Raw genomic sequence first — 20,993 nt, 5'->3', positions numbered from 1 at the left:
AGGCTTACCTGAGAATTGCTCTTGGGTCCAATCCATTTGCTCATTTAGATGTTTCAGAGGCTGTTTTGCCGCTTAATATGTGTGTGTATTCAGGTAGATTTCCGGTATCTGCATTTACAATAAAGGAAAATGATTCTCCAGGGAAGTGTGCTTTGGCCACAGCAGGAGTGTTGTGTGTACAGGAGGAGTAATTCGGATTGGGGGGTTATTCTTGAACTTTGCCTACATCTGTAGTATTCAGAAATCTGCCACCTCCCCATCCATCGGTGTTGCATATGATAATGTCTTCTTTCTATTATTGAAGTGTCTTAGTTTTCCCAAACCAAGATATTGAGTGATCGGTTTAGCCGCACTATCTCCAGGAGAAAAGTTGTAGCAGAAGTACTTTCCTACATAGGAGACAGTTTCCTTGTGCATCTCAGGAGGGCACAGATCAAAGAAGCATCTCAGAATATGATGTTCTATTATGTCAAAGACCAAGCTATGCACTATTGGAGCAAATCATGTTCACCTGATTGTGTGACTCTCCACCAGCATCTGAGGGCTCCTGTGTCCACTGACGTCAGACTCCGTGTCAAAGGACATTTGAAGGCTGAGATAATGCAACTCTAGCACTGTTGCAAAATGACTGGAGAGCGATGTGAAACATTTGCATGTGTTGTTTAACTTGCTTTTCAACTTCTCAACATGCTCTTTATTTTCCTGTCAGCGGTTGAAGCGTGTATCGATATAAGATCGAGGGACTATCCATTACTTTCAGTCGTCTCCTAGCAGCCCTCATTTGATTATCTAGTTATGCAAATGCACAGATGTATTTCTTTTTTTCAATTCAGAGATATGTGTCCTTTTTGGAGACGTGCTGGGTCTCTAGCAGGCAATATTTAACAGGGACATTCCTGAAATAATGGAATATGCATCCTGTGCAAGATGCCTTCTCCTCCTTTACCTCTCCAGAAACATTGTTGTTTGATAACTATGTACGACTCCAATGGAACCATTGAGTTTGGTAGTCTGTAGTGAAGGGTGAATTTTTTATTTAGTAGATGTGCGTTGCGTGGAATGATTCGGTCATTTTTTATTGTTGAAAAACACACTAATACATTTGGTATGTTGTGTTATTTCAATACTGCAAAATACATCAAAAGAACACGAAAAATAGGAAACTCTGTTTTGGATGTTCATTTCTTGGCGATCAAAACTTTCAAGCATTTCTTCAAAGTTGTTGAAATGGCAGCCAATGGGTTGTTTATATGGAGGGGCTGTCAGAGGTTACACAGGGCACCCAGGTAGGTTTGAGGTGGCAATGCCGATATAAGGGGAATGGCAAGCGCATACAGCAGGAGGCTAAACAAGAAGGAAGAACAGACAAGGTAATTCAGAGCAAATGAACAGGAGGAAAGGGACAACCTCAATGGTGAACAAGAAGGGATGGGGACCATGCACTGGACAAAGCATGAGGAATCCCACTAGGGGTGTACACACAGGTTGGACTAGAGACTACCGCCAGATATAAGGGAAGCTCAATACCTCTGTGTTAATTTTACAGGCACCACTCCCTGCAAGCCCATGGAAGGGGCCAGCAAGAGTGGCTTCTGTGTCTGGACCCTAGGGGACGAACAATGAGTGTACTTACACTAGACAAGCCAGTATGGGTCCAGCCGGAACCTACAGCCGATGCCCTCTGAGGGAGCAGAACACAGCACACTGTTACATTTAATTCAATATAGACTACACGTAAAACGAGACAAAGGAAGGGGCAGAGATTGCCTGCTGGCAAACCCAGCAGCCAAACTCTGAACAAATGAATAACAGAATCATGAGTGAGGATTAGAACAGTAAAAGTAATATCTAGGGAAGAATAGGCAGTCAAAGTAAGCAAGGGTCTGGACAGAGACCAGGAATGAAAGGAGGAAAAACACGTAGAAAAGAATCTAAGTGCAATGGGACAGGAGGCTGGAACTGCAGACTAGAAACTAAGGACCGGAATCAAGCAACAGCTGACTGAACTATAGACCAGGAACAAGAAAACTTGGGACTGAAATCCTAGACTAGGAAAACAAGGACTGAACAGCAGACTGGTAACATGGAATTGAAGGAACTGTAAATCTGGACCGAAATAACAAGGGCAGGACTGGAAACTTGGAAGCTAAAGCCAGGTAACAGACTATGGGCATATAACAAGGATCTGCAGGCAGGGGACAAGATAATTGGTGGTAGAGAGCCAGGGGCTGCAGACAGGTAACAGAGGACTGCAAGCAAGGGAGCAGGGCTTCAGTGCAGGAAGCACAGAGGTGCAGGGGACAAGCAGGGGAGAGTAGACAGAGTAACAGGGCTGCAAAGCAGGGAGCACAGGGCGCAGGAGCAGGCTCTGGAAGCAACAGAAAACCGCAGAATTCCGAGGCTTACGACACAAAGGACTGGCAACGAACTTGATGCAAGAACCCTGTGCTCCTGCATGCAGCTGTTTAAATACTGACTGGCCTGTGCTGAAGCAGGCCTATTAGCAGCACCTGGAGCAGCACACCTGAAGGTAATCTGCCTCCTCCCTCTCTGGTCCTGGGAAAGTGAAAGCAGCACTGATCTCTAGGGCTTCTGGGATTGTGGTTCCAAGACTGATGCATAGGAATAATAAAGGAATGAGAACTGCCCACAAGGTGCATTATGGGAATTAAAGTTCATGTTTTTGGATATACAGATTTGTGAAGGGAAATGTTAAATAGTTATTTAGGGTCTTCTCTGAAGATGGTAGAAAATGCCCCGCAGGTCTGCAGACAGCGCCATCCAGAGACAGAGATGCAGAAACATGACGGAGGCTTAATTTAGATGAAATGTGCTGCCTTTTGAAATCATGCCTTACCACAGTGATGGCTAAATATTTTGTTCTAAAAGGAGATGGACAGTTCAGAACAAAGGCACTGTACATTGAAATACCACAACTGCTCACTGTTACAGAAAATATTTATTTGGTTATGACCAAGGTAGACGCCATTGTTGGGGCCATGTCTACTGTGGTGCGGAACAGTAGACCAGTCTTGGTTAAATTACCTAGAATCAACTCTGAAATGCACACAAGCATTGTGAATTTGCCTTTGGAGGCAATGCACTTTTTCAGTCTCGCCACAAACGTGATGCCAATGCAAGAAAGGTGGGTTCTTGCATTTTGGAGCCAGGGTCCTCCCCCCGCTTGAATGTGGAAATTCGGATCTAATTTTCACTCTATGAAAGATCCAAATGTCCCATTTTGAAAAGTGGCTGGGGGAAGCAGTGGACTCATCTGAGCTCAAATGAAAAGTGAGATGGATGTTCTTCCACTCCTCCGTCCACGGCTTTGTGCTATCCGCTAGATTGGGGGCTTGTTGCACGATTGGTGATGCAACGCCACAATTAACGCGTAGAAAGATGCACGTTTTGGTGACTGCCGTTGTATAGAAGAACTCTGCTAATGATTTGGCCGTGTCGGGACCTTGGCTAGTCTACTGTTTTAAGCCAGAGCGTGTTGACGAATGAATGGAAACACGTGTATGTTGCTCCTACCAACCATTTGGTCAAGATTAAAACCAACCTTTCTAACAGAATTATTGCACAAAGCTCTTAGATGCTCCTTTCTAATCAGCTTTGACGACAGTTTACCAGTCCAGTGTTCCTCAATGAGTAGTTCAGAACTTGCCCGCTGAACTGTCTAAATAGGGAAGAGGATCCTGTGCAAGATCATTTCGGGGGGGAAGGAGCGTACACAGGAAATGCCCTGCTTTTGGGCCCGAGAAGAGTGAACCTCCTCATAAAAGAAGGAAAGTTCACCAAATTGCCTTGCTCTCAGGTTCATGTGCTTTACGTCTAAGGGAGTGACTATGATCCTTAAAGGCATGGTCTAGTAAAAAATGTTATTGTCCCTAAGGGTCGGCCATGTTTTTTTAAGCCTAAGTGGCTCGATTTTAGAAAACTTTCCTATGGACCTTACCTGAGTTTTCATCCATTAAACGCACGCGAAAACAAGCACCAGTGAGCCGCCATTTTCTGATAATCCTATCTTTTCCCCGATTGCCCTGGCTGACCTGCTTTTGCGGCACTAAATCAATTCCCCCACCCCTGAGCCTGACATTATCAAAACATTCATATTCCCCGCCTCTCTCCGTGACGTTACTGTGCTGCGTAGGCAAACGCGCCCAGTCGTCTTCTGCGCGACTCCACACAGAACCCGGAAACCAACACAGATCAACTCACAACACAGCGCGCCACAATTCGGAATATGAAACTGTACTTTAAAATGAAACAGCAACACGGTACATTTGGTAAAGTACATTTATTTCACATTAAATGTTTAGAGAATATTCAGCAATTGCCATAAGAACTCCGGAAGCCATTTATTTTCTTTTATCTGTATCCGCAATAACTGTTCCATTTCATCTTGAGTCGTGCGCTGTTCCTTTATGGTACACAGGGTGTTCATTTTCGTAAAAAGAATCACTTTGGAAGCACGGTGAACCGCAAGGCTGTTCCATCAACTAGGCACTAGTCCAGCCTAAAGGTTATGTTGCTTCTAGCCACTAGTCCAGCGTAAGGGCATGTGGGCCCTTGGCGATTGTCCCATAATATGGTGATCGTGCTCCAGTTGTTGACACAAAGCTGCAGGTGTCTGCTGAAGAATCCATCCGCCGGTGTCTCAAACAGATGGCAGTGGCAGAATGGGATCAAATGCCTGTTATGAAAACAAAAAAATGATAATTAGTCTCGCTAGCAAAACTTCATTAATATTACTCATTTTATTTATTACAGCCGATCAGAAACTATTTGCTTGCAAGGATAGTTCAATGGAGTATGTTCGTCTCTAAAATCTCCATCAACTGCCTGAAACATAGTACTTGCATTAGTGAGGATTACAATTGTGAAAACATAACACACACCTGGGGTCGACAGCACAGGTACATATCAACGGCTAACCACGAATGAAACATTGTGTAGACCAATCAAACGACAAGAATTCCAGCTCTGTTGATGACGCTCGATGGAGCTGTCAGTATCCATACCTCCTGCTGTTGAAGAACATCTAGAAATGTTGTAGATGTGGCAGACTATTCAGTATCTCCCTGAAAGACAGTACTTGCATTAGTATTATTAACACTAATTATAACTGAAAACAAACACCAGTGGACGATAACTAAGGTGTATATCAATTGGAAAGCAGTAACCAAACATTCGGTAAAATAATTACACGATAGAATAAAACTATTACTTGACATGCATAAAACAAGTATGTAGCGGATTAGCCTAGTAAGATTACCTGATACGCGCTAGAAGTGGTTGATAACTGCGACCACGTCAAGGATGTAGAATGTTCTTGCTTCAGATTGAAGGGATAGTCAAGAAGTTGTAAAGGTCAATTAATGATTGATAATGAAATGCCAATATTAAAAATAGCCATGTAAGCCGACAGAATACTTGAAAAATGCTCAATACAGCACAGTTCCCTGTCCCCATGTATATATACATTGCGTTTGTGGGTTATGAAATCGAAAAAGAATATATTGATAAATGTCATTGTTCAAAAAACTATACACTCATATCAATATCGAAATTATTACAAGGGATAGAACACCTACAATATCAATTAATCCATTCGGCTACCTACACACTACCGCAAGGCCTAAAGCTAAATCCGGAGCCCTTGACTCACCGGTGGTGGAATGTGGACGAATAGAGTGGGAATAGCGTTTTTGCGCAATTTCTGTGTCGTTCGCCGTTTATTCTTCTTTGTTACCCAAGAAGTTGTGTACATGTCCAAGGAAAAGTGCCGGCTGCAGATGCGGTATCGATCACCGCTCTTGTCCTGTAAGACTTGTTGGACTCTACTTTCCAGCTCATCCAGTGGATATCCGCAATGTCTGACCCATTCTCTTATTCGATCAACAGTTTTCGGGAATACATGCATTGTAGTGCCTTCAGATTTAGCATGGGTCTTCGAAAGGCAACCGCTAATCGAACAGGCAGGCATTGTTGATAAATCTGAAAAGTAAATATCGACATTATTATACAATCTTCAAGAATAAAGATTTCATACAAAAGTAAATGAATCATACAATGATCAATGCAAGGTTTGTTTTGGTCGCAGGAACTATACAAGTTCATTATGTGCGGCTTAGTATTTGCATAAGTTGCAGAAATGTATAAATGATGTGACTAAAAACTGAACATGTGACTCATCCCTTGGATGTTCTGTATTGCACGAGAAGGAAACATGCTTACATTATAGACTGGACCCCCGAAGGGTGCAATTCGATGACAATCGACACAGATGAAAATAAATAGATCTATTGATAGCATAGCAATGGAAACTCAAGTCAATAGCAATGAGACCAATGAACCTAGCACTATTGTGTACTCAACTCGTAAATAGATAGAAATTTAAAAATCTGCGAAATATGACTAGGATACATGGCCTTACCTTGACCAACAAACAGTTGGATTCAGCAAGCAGAGCAGTATGTTGCAGGAGAATAGGTGGGTGGCCACGGGTAGCACACTGATGGGTTTGCTCTAAGCGGTCACAGAAGTTCACGGATAGCACGACGACGAGCAGATTAGCGTAGATCTCAGTGGTTGCCAGGTAACACGTTCAGGAGTTGACTTGCAAAGCACAAAGATGTTCTCATGAGACATATCAAGTGGTTTATAAAGTATTAGAAACAGGGGTGTGTTTGTGAATGAATGACGTATGTATGTCATGGTTTTAGGGGGGCGGCCTGGCTCATGGGAGGCCTGGCTGGAGACACGGGGTCTGAGGAGACCATGTGACCGATGGCCCCTGGGCGTGGGACACCTTTTGAAGTGTACATGTAGTTTGGCACCTTGGCCGTTTGCGCCCGTCACAGCCCCCCATGCCAGCGCGCATCCACTGGCGCGAACCCCCTTTGATACAGGGGGGTGGGATGGATGGGCCTGGGGCATGCAGATAAGGCACAGGAAGACTGCTGAATGGAGACACACTTATGTGGATTGCAGGGGGCGGCCTGCCTCAGGAGAGGCCTGGCTGGAGACACGGGGTCTGAGGAGGCCATGTGACCGATGGCCCCTGGGCGTGGGACACCTTTTGAAGTGTACATGTAGTTTGGCACCTTGGCCTTTCGCGCCCCTGACAGCCCCAGCCCCCCATGCCAGCGCGCATCCACCGGCGCAAACCGCCTTTATATCAATATACAGTATATCGCCTTTATATCAATGATAGTATATCGTTGCTTATCAATAACAAATTCCACATACCAGAGATTCTTGTGAGCACAGACCCACACTTCAACCGGTGTATTATAGTGGTCAAGACCCTAAGGCCTGTATAATCCAATGGTAATTGTTAGTATAGATATATGTGTGACTTTTATAGAGACATAACCTACTGAAAGACTTTGAACAAGTGTTATTTAGTGCATGCATTATCGAGAATATGTTATGGTAGCTTAGATAGATAGCGACCAGACCTTCACCCATTCGGAGCACAGATGTCTGACGTCCATCCTTGAATGGAGACACACTTGATTCATTTAAAAAATCGAGACAACCGTTGTTAAAATATATGTGGTGTTGTATTTTGTATCTTATTTACATGCCACAAAAATACAAGACTTTAAAGATTATACAGGTCAGGTTGCAGCACAGCGAGAGAAAATCCCCTGTACTGACCGCTGTCACTCGGGAACGTTTCTCTAATGGCATGAACGGCACAGGCGGGAATTACTCTTCCAACGCGGTGTCCAAGCCTCCCGTGAAGCCACCATGTAAAGGAACGATAGGCCACCAGCCTGTACCACCTGTGAAAAGGAATGAAACAAACTGTTTTTAAATGACCAAGATAAGTTTAATAAAGGTTTGTTGTCAATGACAATTCTTGTAACTAATGGCATTTTACACTGACAAATGCTATCTAGACAATGCACACTATTGAACGACTTACATGCGTTACAATGATATGTAGATGTAATTTTGGATATAGTAGAAGAACATGAAATAGGAGTGGCATGACAAGCAGAGTATACTTACTCGTTACTCGGATTATGAGGACGAACAGTTGCTCGAAGTTCGTGCATAAGCACCATCATTATTCTCAACACGGCCCGTGTGAGGCAGGCTGCCCTGAAGTCTGGCAGCTCGGTGATGCATTGCGGTCGTGGCTCGCCTTCCGAAATGTAGGCCAGGCATCCCGAGTTTTCTCGGCAGCAGCAGTTCTCGTCCTCAGTTGGCATTAGCTCGCACCGATTGCATGTGCACCAGGTGGAGACGCCGTCCATTCGACTAGGCCCAGGCTCTTCATCTGTTGATTCGTCCTGCCAACTGCCCTCCGAATCTCCATCGTTTTCGCATGCTTCCCTTTCCAGTAGTTCCTCTTTGGTATACTCGGGCTCGTACATGTAGGGCATTATTGTAGCCATTGCGTGTTAAACAAACTAAAATAATTTATAGCGGTGGTACTGGTATCTGTTCACACGGGCTACAAGCGGCGAAGGTAGCTGACCAGAGCACTAAAACGAGTCACAGAATACTCAAAGTAACACAGAGAGAGGAATGGAATCGAAAATCTGCTGCTGTGTGTTGTGAAACGGTCTGTTTATACTTATTGAGGAAAGAGGCGTCCTGCCATTTCCATGGCGACACGTCATTAGCTGAAGCGCAGCGAATGTTGACACGAGACGTGCTTTGGCGTTGGGAAATGGGCGGTACGAGTCTGCTGATGACAGGCTCAGGGGCGGGGAATTGATTTAGTGCCGCAAAAGCAGGTCAGCCAGGGCGATTTGGGAAAAGATAGGATTATCAGAAAATGGCGGCTCCCTGGTGCTTGTTTTCACGTGCGTTTAATGGACGAAAACTCGGGTAAGGTCCATAGGAAAGTTTTCTAAAATCGAGCCACTTAGGCTTAAAAAACATGGCCGACCCGTAGGGACAATAACATTTTTTACTAGACCATGCCTTTAAATCAGAAGGATAAATATTGAACTGTGCCAACCCATAGCCTATATAAAGAATTAGTTGGTTTGCTGTTTCAACCTTTGTTGCCATTTCTTTCTCTACAAGTCGGCCTTGTCACCTTCACGATGCATGGCCGTGGTATAAACCCATCACAACCTCCAGTGTTGTATGCCTATCCCTAACTCAACAAATGGCTGCCAATGGACAGATCAGCTGAGAGGGAGAGTGGGAAGGGTCTCCTTGTACCTTCAGTTGGCTGAGGATGTCATCGAACTATGGGTTCTCTGTTTATACAGAGAAGTGTGCGCATCTGTTATGAGGGTATCCCGAATCCTGGCAGCAGCATTACATATGATAATTTCCACATTGCGTCCCTATTCGGGGTGAGTGCGGGGACCCCTGCTGGGTACACTTTGCCACCCAGGGTTGCAATAAATGATTGTAACAACCCCCGATGGCTCCTTTTGAAGAACCATACATTTTCGTTTTCGGGGCAGTTTTGGGCTTTCTTTGGGGCCTACTCTGTGGAGTAAGTGTGGAAAACCCAATGCTGCAATGTTGCGCAGTTTCCAACAAACCCCAAACTATTTGTATTGCTGGAGTAAAGGGGGGATGCACCTCATTATAACACTGGGCAGTCCACACTGCATGTTGCCCATATCGCTTGAGGAGCACTTGGTAGCGCAACACCTCGGTATATCGGTCAAGCAGCTAAGACGCATCCGATATCTCTAGCATTGCGTATCAATGTCTGGCTCATTTGTGCTCCAGTGTGAAGCTTCTCTGGACTTTTTCATCTTTCTTCAAGTTCTGACTGAGCATGTGCCCAGCTCCTGACAGTACCCGTGATAGGTGCCAACTTCTGCCAGTGTTTTGTAGACACTTCTCACTTTTGTTCCATAGGCCCAATTATCACAAGTCGACATAAGTACTGACCCATTTACTTGCATAGATTGCATGCGATTTCCACACCACTTAAATGGTCTGGCATGTGTATTTTCCTTGACTTTTTCATTGAAGATGGAGAATTGTTCATGAATGACAATAGCGCTATTAGCTTCGGCAGCAGATAAACATGGAATTTGGAAGCCCAACTCATTTCTCTGCCAGAGCGCACAGCATGAATGCGTGGGTCTAAACACGCCCCGCCCATGTCACAATAAATTCTCTTCTTCATACAGTTGACTGTCGCTGTGTAGTCCAGGCCATAGTCCTCTCCCCAACTGACTTGTTAAGCACCATTCTTACAGGCCTATTCCACAGCACGCTCTCCCACCGGGTCTACCTACCCTACCCAACCCTACCCTAACTTCCTTGCCTGCCACAAGAACCTGGCAACATTCTATTCCTCAGCTCAGTATTGGCATAAGCTTGGATCTGTCCAGCCTGTACTAGCCCTGTACACTGCACTCTTTTTCCTTCCTTTCACGCCTTCCTTTCAATGATTTGTTCAATGTAAAGCCAAAATGTTTCTAGCCTCTTTCTCAAAGAGTATTATTTGCAAAGCTTCCTGCTGCCCCTTGTGTGATTATCAGCCCTGTCGGAAACGCATCAATAGATATCGGCTATTTCAAAAATCTTTAAGCAGTTACCAACCATGCTTTCCTATGAACAGCCGCAGGGTACTCCTGCCCATACGCAAGATGTAGGCTCCTGGTTAGGAATTGGAATACGAGGGGTCCTATTTTGAACTCGTAACATCTATCGTGCCTTGTTCTCCCTTCCTCCCCACCTCCCGCCATCCCTCTCAGCTTTTCGAGTAGTGATGAATGTAAACATTATCTCGCATCAAGGCACTGTTGTCCCCACAGGAAATGGGTCTGTGGTTCCTGTTAGCCATGTGGAGGACCTGCAATGCTTAGCATGGGGGGCAAATTAGAATGTGTGTTTTGAACGGCGACTTAAACATACTCTCCTGGAGCCCAACAAGTCTGACATGTGATCTCCTTGTGATGGATGATAGAGAACCTAGATTACAAGTGAGCAACTGGCAATTCCCCCACCTGGATAATAAACGCGAGAAACCATTATTGTTTTCCTAATCTAAAGTAACAGTTCTCCCTTGTAACATAAAAAGCACGTTGATGTCCAGTCTAATTTCCACGAATGCAAATTAACATGTAAAACATTTCATCTGCCGCGTATCCCGCCCCCACTTCTGCTTAAATGTGATGGCGGCGCCTTTCAATTCTGTGTGTTTTTTAACTTTTCCTCTAAATGTCCTCTGCTGCCAAGTCCATAGATGTCCCTGATGGGTAGCCCCAGCATTTGGGCAGAATTGGGACCTTTATGTTAAATGTTCTTTTTGTTGGTCTTTGCAATGTCTTCAATATTCCCTGTTCGATTCCAGTCCAATGTAAAGTTGATACATTTGTGAAGATGTTGATTTCTGTTTTTCCTTTTTTTTCCTTTTTTTTGGTGTTAATGTGCATTTAATGTTATTGCTGTGCCTTTAAAATGTTTTCCCTTCCATTCTGCCCTTGTGTCTTCGCAGTCATTGTATTCAGCAGATACTAGAAAGTGTAAATCATTGCCACGTAAATGGCATTGTTCACAGAGACCTTAAGGTCAGTATAGGGCGGTGCCCGCAACATGGCCGAAAGCCGGGCTTGCTTTTGGGGGCGGTAGGGGTGACGGATAGGGAGAGGGTGGCAGGTGGTGGCGCCTCCGCTTCACCTCCTGCCACCGCTTCCAACGCAATGATCTTGTGGAAATGGCGCATGACCCTGTCTCCTTACTCTTTGCCCGCGCACTGTGTGAGGACATGCATTCTGGCTTAAGCGAGGCATTTATTATGGTAATCAGAGATCCCCTGGACATAGTTGAATTGAGCTCTCAATTGGCTATTGATAGCCTGTTTTATTCCGCCTGGGAAGCGCATAATTGTAGTACATAAGGAGGGTGTGGGATAAGGCCAGAGTGCAACTATTAGTTTACTGCGTACCTGGCGTCTCGCTTGGCATGCAATGCGTGTCCCTCTGCAGATTAATACAACACGACCTTTGTTCTGAGACCATGAGTTGGAGCAGCAGAAGAACTGGTTAACATAATGCACTCGCTAACCCGGAAGCAAACCGCAGCACTGAAGGAAGGCCTCCCAAGCCGGAAGTACAAGAATCGGGCTTTTGTTGACATAATTGCTGGATAGTTGGGCGTATACAGTTAAGCCACGGCGCACATGCTCAGCTGGCCTGGGACTCCCGTTCAATATCCTCTTAAAGGACAATCCTTTTAGGATGATATGATGTTATAGCCATTAAAGTTAATTCATTAAAAAAACAGCAAAAGAATAAAGCCAAACCACGACCCACCCCTGTGTGAGCAGTACCAGGGTCATTCCCGAACATTGTTGTCATGCTTTTGTGGAGGCTTGGGCACTCCACTGAAATCGGGCGTGTCCGAGTGTAGCATTATGTCCCAGTTGTTCTCTGCTCGCACTGTTTTTACTCCAGTCTTACAAAAAGGTGTCAACAGGCAGTGAGTGTATGTGTGGAACTAACACACGCCCCCTGGTGTTTGCATGCAGTCATTGCATTCAGCAGATCATGGAGGCTGTGCTACACTGCCATCAGATGGGAGTAGTCCATCGGGACTTGAAGGTGAGTAATGCCACTGCTAAAGACTGCTCCTCACTTGGTTCCGTACTGCTGTTTGGCTGTAGTTGTGCATGCAAAGGTGGGGAATCTAAGCTGGGGCCTTGGTCCTTTTTATTCATTGAGATCAGGAATGAAAATGGGGGGGGGAGGGCGCCGCTGGGGCGGGGCATTCAAAGGCTGGTCTACATTTGGGGGTAGTGGCCCCTGTCAAATGGCCGTCACTCCCCTATGCCTGTGGGGAGTTTTAATATGTGTTTGAAATGTTTACATCAAATGTACTTGTCAGCATCCTGCCAGTTGCGTTTACTCTTTCTTACTGCTTCTGTCTTCGGAAAGGGTTCAGGTTCCACACTTCTTTATTTGAGCCATGATGAAGGAAGATTGGGGCTGGGGATGGGGGGGGGGGGGGAGACATTTAAAAACATCTGCTTTCACAGACTACTTATTTCAATATCGAGGAGAGAGCACCTTCTCGACCTGAAAGGTCTAATTTCCTGATAATCCAGTCTGTGAGCACATATAACAGGGGGGATGGGAGTGGATTCCTACTGAATGAACTATTGGAAGCAAGGTTGTGGTCTAAGAAGGTTGGGAATGAAGGACGGGTGTTCGTCAGATTCTGATTCGATTTGTCTTCAAATGAGTACACTACACAAGAAGTAGTAGAGCATAGCGTGCGTGAGTGAAGGATTTCTGGCTAGGTGAGTTACGATGCCCATTGTATACTTGTTTAAGTAACATTGATAAGCTCACTGCAGATGTGTATCTCTTTAATTTGTAGAACATGTAGTTAACATTTAGTGGGGGAAATTGAAATTGAACTTCATGGCCACTCGCTTGTGTGTTTGATTTCCAAGTTTTTTTTCTTACGGAGGAAGAGTTCATGTATGAAACGTCAAATGTGACATCACAAGACAATTGGGTTCACTGCATTATCATTTGGTTGATCAGTCGAGTATACACAGATGTCTCTGCAGTCGGATATGTCCAGCAACCAGGGACCACTGTTGTGATCCAATTTTGTCCACACACGTCCGCCAAAGGCTGGCGTATTTCTCTGTTTTTCAGAAAAATCGAATGTAAACCTCTTTCACTACTGTCCACCATTTGGACGAAATCACTGATGTTTTTCATTAAAACTTTGTGCTGGTTGATCTACTGTTTGCTATTCCTTGGGTAGAAGTGCTTCCTCGAACTGTATCATTGAAGTTTCGCACATATCCCTTCTGGCAAGAGTAGCTAGAGGTTGGTCAGGCCCAGTTGATTGGCTTTGAAGTAATCCCCGATTGGCCTTTACACCGGGTATCAAAGTTTTAGTCTTAGAAGGTTCCGTAGGTTTGAGACAGCTTTACCTTCTGTAAAGGCTTTCATGTCCTTCCTCTGAAAAGGGGCTGTGATAGCCTCTCTTCATCAGCTGAAACAGCTGCTGCCAGGACCTCCTATTGGACGAGCTTCGTGATTAGCAGTCAAGTTATGTCTAGGTGTCAAGTGATGTGCAGTCTTTGTTTGAGGGGAAGGATTTGTGCCATTTTATGAGTTCAAAAGTATGGGGTAATCTCTATTCTAGAGCCAAAAACCATGTGGAAATCAAATCACACACATCCTGCTAAATCTCAAGTTCCATAATGGTTAACTCGTAATGATGGTTTTGCAATGACCTCTCAGGGTTCTGATCAAATTTACACACCATTTTAGATCCGATGGTTTGTCCTGCCACCGACGACGTAGGACCACAGTATCTGGGTATGAATTATGTATTTGTGAGAAAGTCCATAGTAGAAAAGGGTGGACGACTTGATGCTCCCATTCCAAGCTTCTGCAGTGCCTAAAACCATGCATTCACAAACTCAAGTGAGCCAGAGGTTCTCTCAGGTGCCCAGGGCTCCCGTTAAGAGGCTTGGCCGAGTTCCAAGCTTAGCCTTACATGAATCAATGCAGGCAACAACCAGCACAACGCAAAGCAAAGAAGTGTCATGAAATGTAGACTCCAGACAAAGGGAGCCATGAAACTAGTTTGGGATTTTCTAGAAAGCATAGAAAGATTTGGGCTCAATTTGAGTAAGTGTGATGAACACTAATTTAACCATAACACAGGACGTTTAAATGGCCTGAAAATAAGGAATTATTCAAAGTTTGTGGTGGTAGAAAAATATTCATACAAAAAGTGTATGCTCCTTTTTAGCATGACTAGCATCAAGGGCTATGCCAGTCCGTGAGTGAACTGTGCCTCACATTTGGGGCATTTCGAAAAGTGTAACGTTCCCAATTACAAATAATTCTAAAGATTTGCTCCCTCAAAGAGGGGGGTGGTCACAGGCTAAGTTTGAAAATGTTTCCACAGCTTCATGGGTTGATGCGTGTGTTGCTTATCCTTCGATTGAAAAAAAGTTTCACATGGGAGAAGGCGCTGCTGGGGGCAGAAGCAGGCTACTGGGACCCTCCTATCACTGCTGCATTCGACTCCTGTAAGGTCAATCGGGAAACAGACTCCTATTCTGGGAGATCCCTCTAACTTCTTGGGCAAAGACTGTTGTCAAGAAAGGAAATTTGTCAGGTGGCAGCCTTTCATTTTCACTTCTCCTTAGACAGTGGGCTGCAAAACGTGGGCTGAACCCTTTGCGAATTGGATTCTGCCCTGCAGAATTGCAGCTAAAATGCCCACCCAGCCCTCACACTACTGCAAACCAAGAGCCAACACAATCATAAAGGTAAGAGCTATACCTCCTTCGCCTTTTGTGGTAATGTCGGCCCAGGGAAGGCAATGTTCTTAAGAGGGATGTGAATGTGATTCAGTAGTGACCCAAACAACAAAGAATAACCGTTCAAAATAAAGTGAATGTCAAATAGAGGTTCTATTGAAAATCGATATACTGTAATAAAACACACCATAAGCAAAATAAATAAACACTACACAAAACCCACCCTTGAGGAAAGAGCAAAGAATACGAAGAGATAGCATGATACAGCACATTGAGTAATGAATCGTGAATGTAAGCAACCACAATGTTCTTTAAAAAGGATATATTTCCTAAATGCAAAAAGGATGACTGAAGTAACCAGTCTCTAGAGCCCAAAACTGGACCAAGGGGTCAGTTAATAGTCAATAGTACCTTCTTAGGCTTGTTAGTAGTTGCACTGCATCAGACCAGGCTTGTTGATGCTGTTCCAGCAGTTTGAATTGGGTTCGACTGTATCAGCTGGGTTGTTCCAGACAGGGAGCAGGTGTTGAGCTGAAGTTTGTTGCGATTCGAAGAGGTGTGGATCGGGAGGGCCACCAGTGCCAGTTTGTCATCAAAACAGCTTGTGGCTGGATTCATGGTTCTCGTCGAACGGCTCGAGTGCAGTGTGCAAAGGCTCTCCAGGGTCTGGTCCACTGCTGATGAAGATTTGCAGCGAAGATGCTGCCGGTTCAAAGAGGCTGTTTGAAGACAGCGGGTGCAACAATGAGCTTCAGGTTCGAGCCTGGGCAATGACACGCTCAGCTGGTGCAGTGCAATGGCAAACTGGTTTGAAGGTGCAATTCAGTGGTTTGGGAGCAGCAGTCATGTTCTAGATGGGGAGTGGTGTCGAGCTGGATTAGAACAGGGGCTTGCTTCTTTTCAAAGGCGATGTTTCAGAAGGGTGAATTGTAAGGGCCACCAGGGTGGGTTCGACAGTTTGTTCGACTGCGAAGATGCTCGAGACTAGGTGCATGATTTCACTGGATCAGTTTGATCGAACGCTTGAGCTATGGATCGTAAGGGCCACCAGTGTCGATTTGAGGGCAAAGATGCTAGAGACTGGATACATAGTTTTGTTTGAGCAGGTTGATGCAGCGTTCGATGATCGGGGTTCCATGGACCACCAGGTTTGGTTCGACTGGCGATGGCAATTGACAGCAAAGATGCTGGCTGTTTGAGCAACGGTTCAAAGGCAGCAGATGCAATGAGTGTGCAGTTCGAGCCAAGGCAACGACGCACTCCGCTGGCATGGTGCAACAGTGAACAGGTTAGAACATGCGGGACAACAGTTCAAGGAGGTAGAGTGCCAACAGCAGCTGTGCAGAGTACTGTGGGTTTGAAGGCGTTGAACAGACTCAAATTGGTTTGGCGGTCAGATTGTAGGTTTCCATGCTGTCTTGGGCCTCTGGTTGCTGTGAGCCCCATTCGAGGGTCTTAAGGATACGTTTTGGTCCTTGTTCTCATTCACACAAGCACTAGGGAGGCTGGCCCACAACTGCAGGGTTCCTGCAATGTAGTGAGGCCCTGGGTACTATTGTGGCTAGCAGAGATCCAGGTCCTGTCCCAGCAGCAGGTCATCCCAATGGTCCCTGGGGATGGTTGGGAGCCAAAACTTGCTTCTGCCTTGGACACACGGTCTTCACCTCACTGGTGGAGGACTTTGGAGAGATCAACTCTCCCAAAAGAGATCCTATGTATTTTCCTCCGGTGTATGTTCAGGAGTGAATCAAAGTGGTGCGAGACCCCTTCTCTTAAAGGTAAAAGTCCACAGCTGATTGGACTAAAGCTAGCCTGCTTCAGGGGTCCAATCTCTGCTCTTAAAATAAGTTGACTTTGCCATTCTGACATCACACCCAAATTGCTCTGTCCTGAAGGAAGTGGAGGGAACAGAACAGAGATAGGCGGAGAGGAACAATATTGCAGAATCTTACTTCATCTGTACTGAGCTCCCACTGTCTACACTAACCCCCAGCCCCTTCTTAGTAAGATTAAAGGCATTTTGAAAGGCAGCACCCTGGTGTGAGGCCACGTCTTTTGTGAACATTGTGGCCTTTGGTTACTGTTCCTAGGCCAGCTTCCTGTGGAGTGTATGTTTTCTGGGAAGGGCGCTACTACTCTTACACAAGAACCAAAGAGAAGCAATCCCTATAGTCCTGCCATGAGTGGTAAGGTCCATCCTGTCGGTGGAGAATCCACATAATCCTTCCACAGCTGAGCAAGGGATAACAAGCATGACGGGTGTGATATCAATTGGCATAATTATGAGAATACAACCCACCATACCTGGAAAAATAAGCTGCAACCTACAATGAGAGAATCACCAAAGCCACATCCAGCTCCTGCGAACTCTTCTCCATCCTCAAGTAGTTAGACCCCTGTCTTCCCCCCTTCTTTCCATCCTCAAAGACAATGCCTGGTGCAACAGCATCCAGGACATGCTCATTGGAAAAGTCACTCAAGTACAGGGAAAAAATAAAACTTGAGCAGAAGACCCTACCAGTTCTTGCTCACCAGCCCCCACCTAACCGTTACTCGCCTAGCTTCCCTCTTTCACTTCCAACCCATTAACGCATCCAGCCTGGCCCACATCATCAATGGCCTCAAGCCCTCCCGATGTCAGGGGGATGCCTACCTAGCCTCTCTCATAAAGGACTGCACAGAACCACTAATTCTGATCATTACTTCCACTACAAACATGTCATTTGCCTCCTGTACCGTCCTGTCTCGCTCAAAGAATCTTGAATCTCCCTGCTGCAAAAAAATACAATTGAACCAGCCACCTCCACCAACTACCGCCCTATCACCACGGTTCCCTTCCTTCTCAAAATCATGGACAGTCGCCTACCTGCAGATTCAGTCCTTTCTGGAACTTCACTGTGTCCTAGGAAACAACAATCAGGTTTCCGCCCCAAACATGGTACCGAAACGGCCCTCCTAAACCTAAAAACCAGCTTGATGTAGCTAACGACTATATTGTTCCCTCTCACTCCCCCTACTGCTTGACCTCTATGCTGTATTTCACCTTTTGGATCATGGGATTTTATGCTAAGCATTGTCCACCGCGAACCATTTCTTGCCAGAAGCAACCAAATGGACTTCCTCCTTTCTGGCCAACAGGTCAACTCGAGTTTTCGCAGGAGACGCCACTGCCACCCCAACACCTACCTCTTGTGGTGTCCCTCAAGGCTCTTGTGTGTCACCCACATTATACAATGTGTATACCAAAACCCGATTCGACCAACTAGATGTCCTAGGTATCTCATATACGAACAATACAGACGAGACACAAATCCTCTTGCCCCTCTCGGGTGACTATCCCACAGACTTGCGCTGCATCAACACTTTCTACAAAACCATCCAATCTTGCCTCAACGATGACAAAACTGAGCTCCTAATCAACGGTCCGTTAGCACGCCTAGCCAAGTTGCATGATGCCTGCAAATCTTTCACTTTAGATGGTCACAAGATCCCAGTATCAGCATCCGTCAAAACTATGTTTACCTCGATGCCGCACTCCCCATGACCTGTCAGGTCAACCACATTGCTTCCTCCTCAGCATATGCAACCAAACACATCAATGCTAGCAAACCCTTCCTCTCGGCTCAGAATCATCTTGAAATTGGCCAGGCCCTCACAGGGTCCAAACTGGATTACTGCAACGCCCTACTGTGCGGAACAGCAGAAAACGTTCACAAACTCCAAACTATTCAAAACAATGTTCTCTGAGGTTCTCTTGACATTGAAAGACCTGCCCACTGGTTGCCAGTTAAGTACAGAATCAAATTCAAGACGTGATCACTCGCCTATAAATGCATCACCAATGAGGCCCCCAATAACTCACTGACACTATCAAAAAACATTCCTCGTCCAGACCAATCAGATCTGCCTACAAACACTGTCTGATCACACCGAGCTTCAACAGGAAAAGAGTGGTAGGGGCAATCTTCTTAGCCCGCACCCCTGCTCTCTGGAACGATCTGCCACCACATCTGCGTAATGAACCTTAGTACTACACCTTCAGGAAACACTGCAAAACCTTCCTCTTCAACTAAGTTCCAATCCCCCCTTGAGCCATTTTTTGCCTCTTTCCTCATTTGCAACCAGCGCATAAGTGCCCGTGGGTTTTGTGCGCTCCTACTAATGTACAAAATAAATAATTAAATAACTCGGGCATGGCTTATATTCAAAGATTGCTCTGCCAATAAACCACATTGTTTTATTAAGTTAATACAAATCAAAAAAGCCAGGTATCCTACACCCTTGCCAAATGGCAATCCGTCACAGGTTGTGATGAGCGTTTTATCTCTTTCACTAGGCTTCATAGCATATGTTAGCAGAACAAGCCCCTCCAGCAGCGCCATCTTATACATAGTGAGCAGTGACATGCATTACAGGGCCATGGATAATGATTTCCCACTGACTCCACAACCCAAAGTTCATCCACATACTGACTTGTCATCTGACAGGCACAAGTTATATAAAAAACAACCCCTAAGTGGCAGAAGGTTGACTTAAACAGCACACAAAAATAAAAAATATGAAAGTAAGAGGGAATTCCCAAATCTGATTTGTGGAATTTCTAGTTGCTGAAGAGAAACCACTGTTAAATGGAGAACTGCCTTTCTTTAACCCACAAGATTTCCCTTCCGTCCCTTTGAAGTCTATCATCCCACTTCCTAGCACGAGAACATGGTGCTATATACAAGGGACTCTGGGAAATCGGTTTTCTTGTTGTCTTGTCCTATACAAAACAAGAACAAAGGGCTCTTCACAAATGTGCATCCAGTAATGAGCAAGCCACCCATACCACAATTGGAGCTGGCCCAAGAATTAAGGTGCCCAGTCTAAGAGGACATTTTGTAAAAATATTCCTCCTTTCCGCCACTACCGCAGGATTTCACAGAGCAAATAAATCTTGGCCTACCTCTGATGAGTGAAGGCCTCAACTGTACAATTACCAGACAACTCAATTTACAAATGTATCATGGATCTAGAAGTTTGCAAAATATTACAAATGAATGTGTGCATTTATGCTGCAATCTTGTGATTGTTCTTTTGCTGCCATCTGGATCAATTCAATAATAAGCCTTTATTGTTTGTGGATTTTTAAACCAATTCTGGTTCACTTTGTTCACTGGGTTCCGGTTATAGCAACACAAAATTGTGCAATTTCGAGCCCCAGGCATGTTTCACACACACAACAAAAAATACACCAAAGAAAGCTTAGATGTAAATGCAGATCAGGGCTCTGTGCAGCCGAGGTGAAAAGCTGGAGCTGTGCGATGGGAAAGTGGAAGAGAGGTGTCGGCGTCAAGGCCAAGTAAGAGGAGTCAGGTGGGCTGATGCGTGCAGTAGTGCGGCAGGTGGGAGTCGGGCGAGAATTGTAGGCGGTTGCAGAAAGCTTTCAGCTCGCTCCAAATGCAGGCTTCGATCATGATAAAGCCTCCATTCTGAGCAAATTCAGAGGCTGGCATATCTGTCACAGACACCAACGTATTTTATGAAAGTGAAGTTTGTTTATCCTGAGGCCTTCATTTGCACACCCTTCTCTGTTAGTATGTTTGCTGATGCACATAGTGGATATGTCACACACCGATATTTCTTGTTCTTATTATTGTTAGGGTATTTATTGAGCGCTGACCTAGCTTCGGGAAATAACGGAGCACTTTACAATCATAGGGCGGAAGAACACCATGAGGGAAGCAGAAAAAAGGGAGCAGGGAGCTAA

The 20,993-nt window shown here is 45.2% G+C and overlaps 1 protein-coding gene across 25 annotated transcripts in view; it reads left to right on the top strand.

The window, feature by feature from the left end:
• The window catches only part of CAMK2D (calcium/calmodulin dependent protein kinase II delta), a 1,139,541-nt gene that overhangs the window by 752,556 nt on the left and 365,992 nt on the right, over positions 1-20,993 (top strand). For 16 of the 25 annotated variants that reach the window (XM_069631032.1, XM_069631029.1, XM_069631026.1 and 13 more), the window contains exon 6: positions 11,444-11,516. In XM_069631032.1, coding sequence (XP_069487133.1) covers positions 11,444-11,516 — 73 coding nt within the window. Of the gene's footprint in view, positions 1-11,443; positions 11,517-12,475; positions 12,549-20,993 lie in introns of all 25 variants that reach the window. The other 9 variants (XM_069631027.1, XM_069631047.1, XM_069631025.1 and 6 more) reach the window with 1 other exon arrangement.

The sequence above is a fragment of the Ambystoma mexicanum genome, chromosome 6q (assembly GCF_040938575.1).
Source record: "Ambystoma mexicanum isolate Mex_15411 chromosome 6q, UKY_AmexF1_1, whole genome shotgun sequence".
Classification (NCBI taxonomy): domain Eukaryota; kingdom Metazoa; phylum Chordata; class Amphibia; order Caudata; family Ambystomatidae; genus Ambystoma; species Ambystoma mexicanum.
The sequence above is the reverse complement of the archived record's forward strand: the minus strand, read 5'-3'. Positions and strand labels throughout refer to the sequence as shown.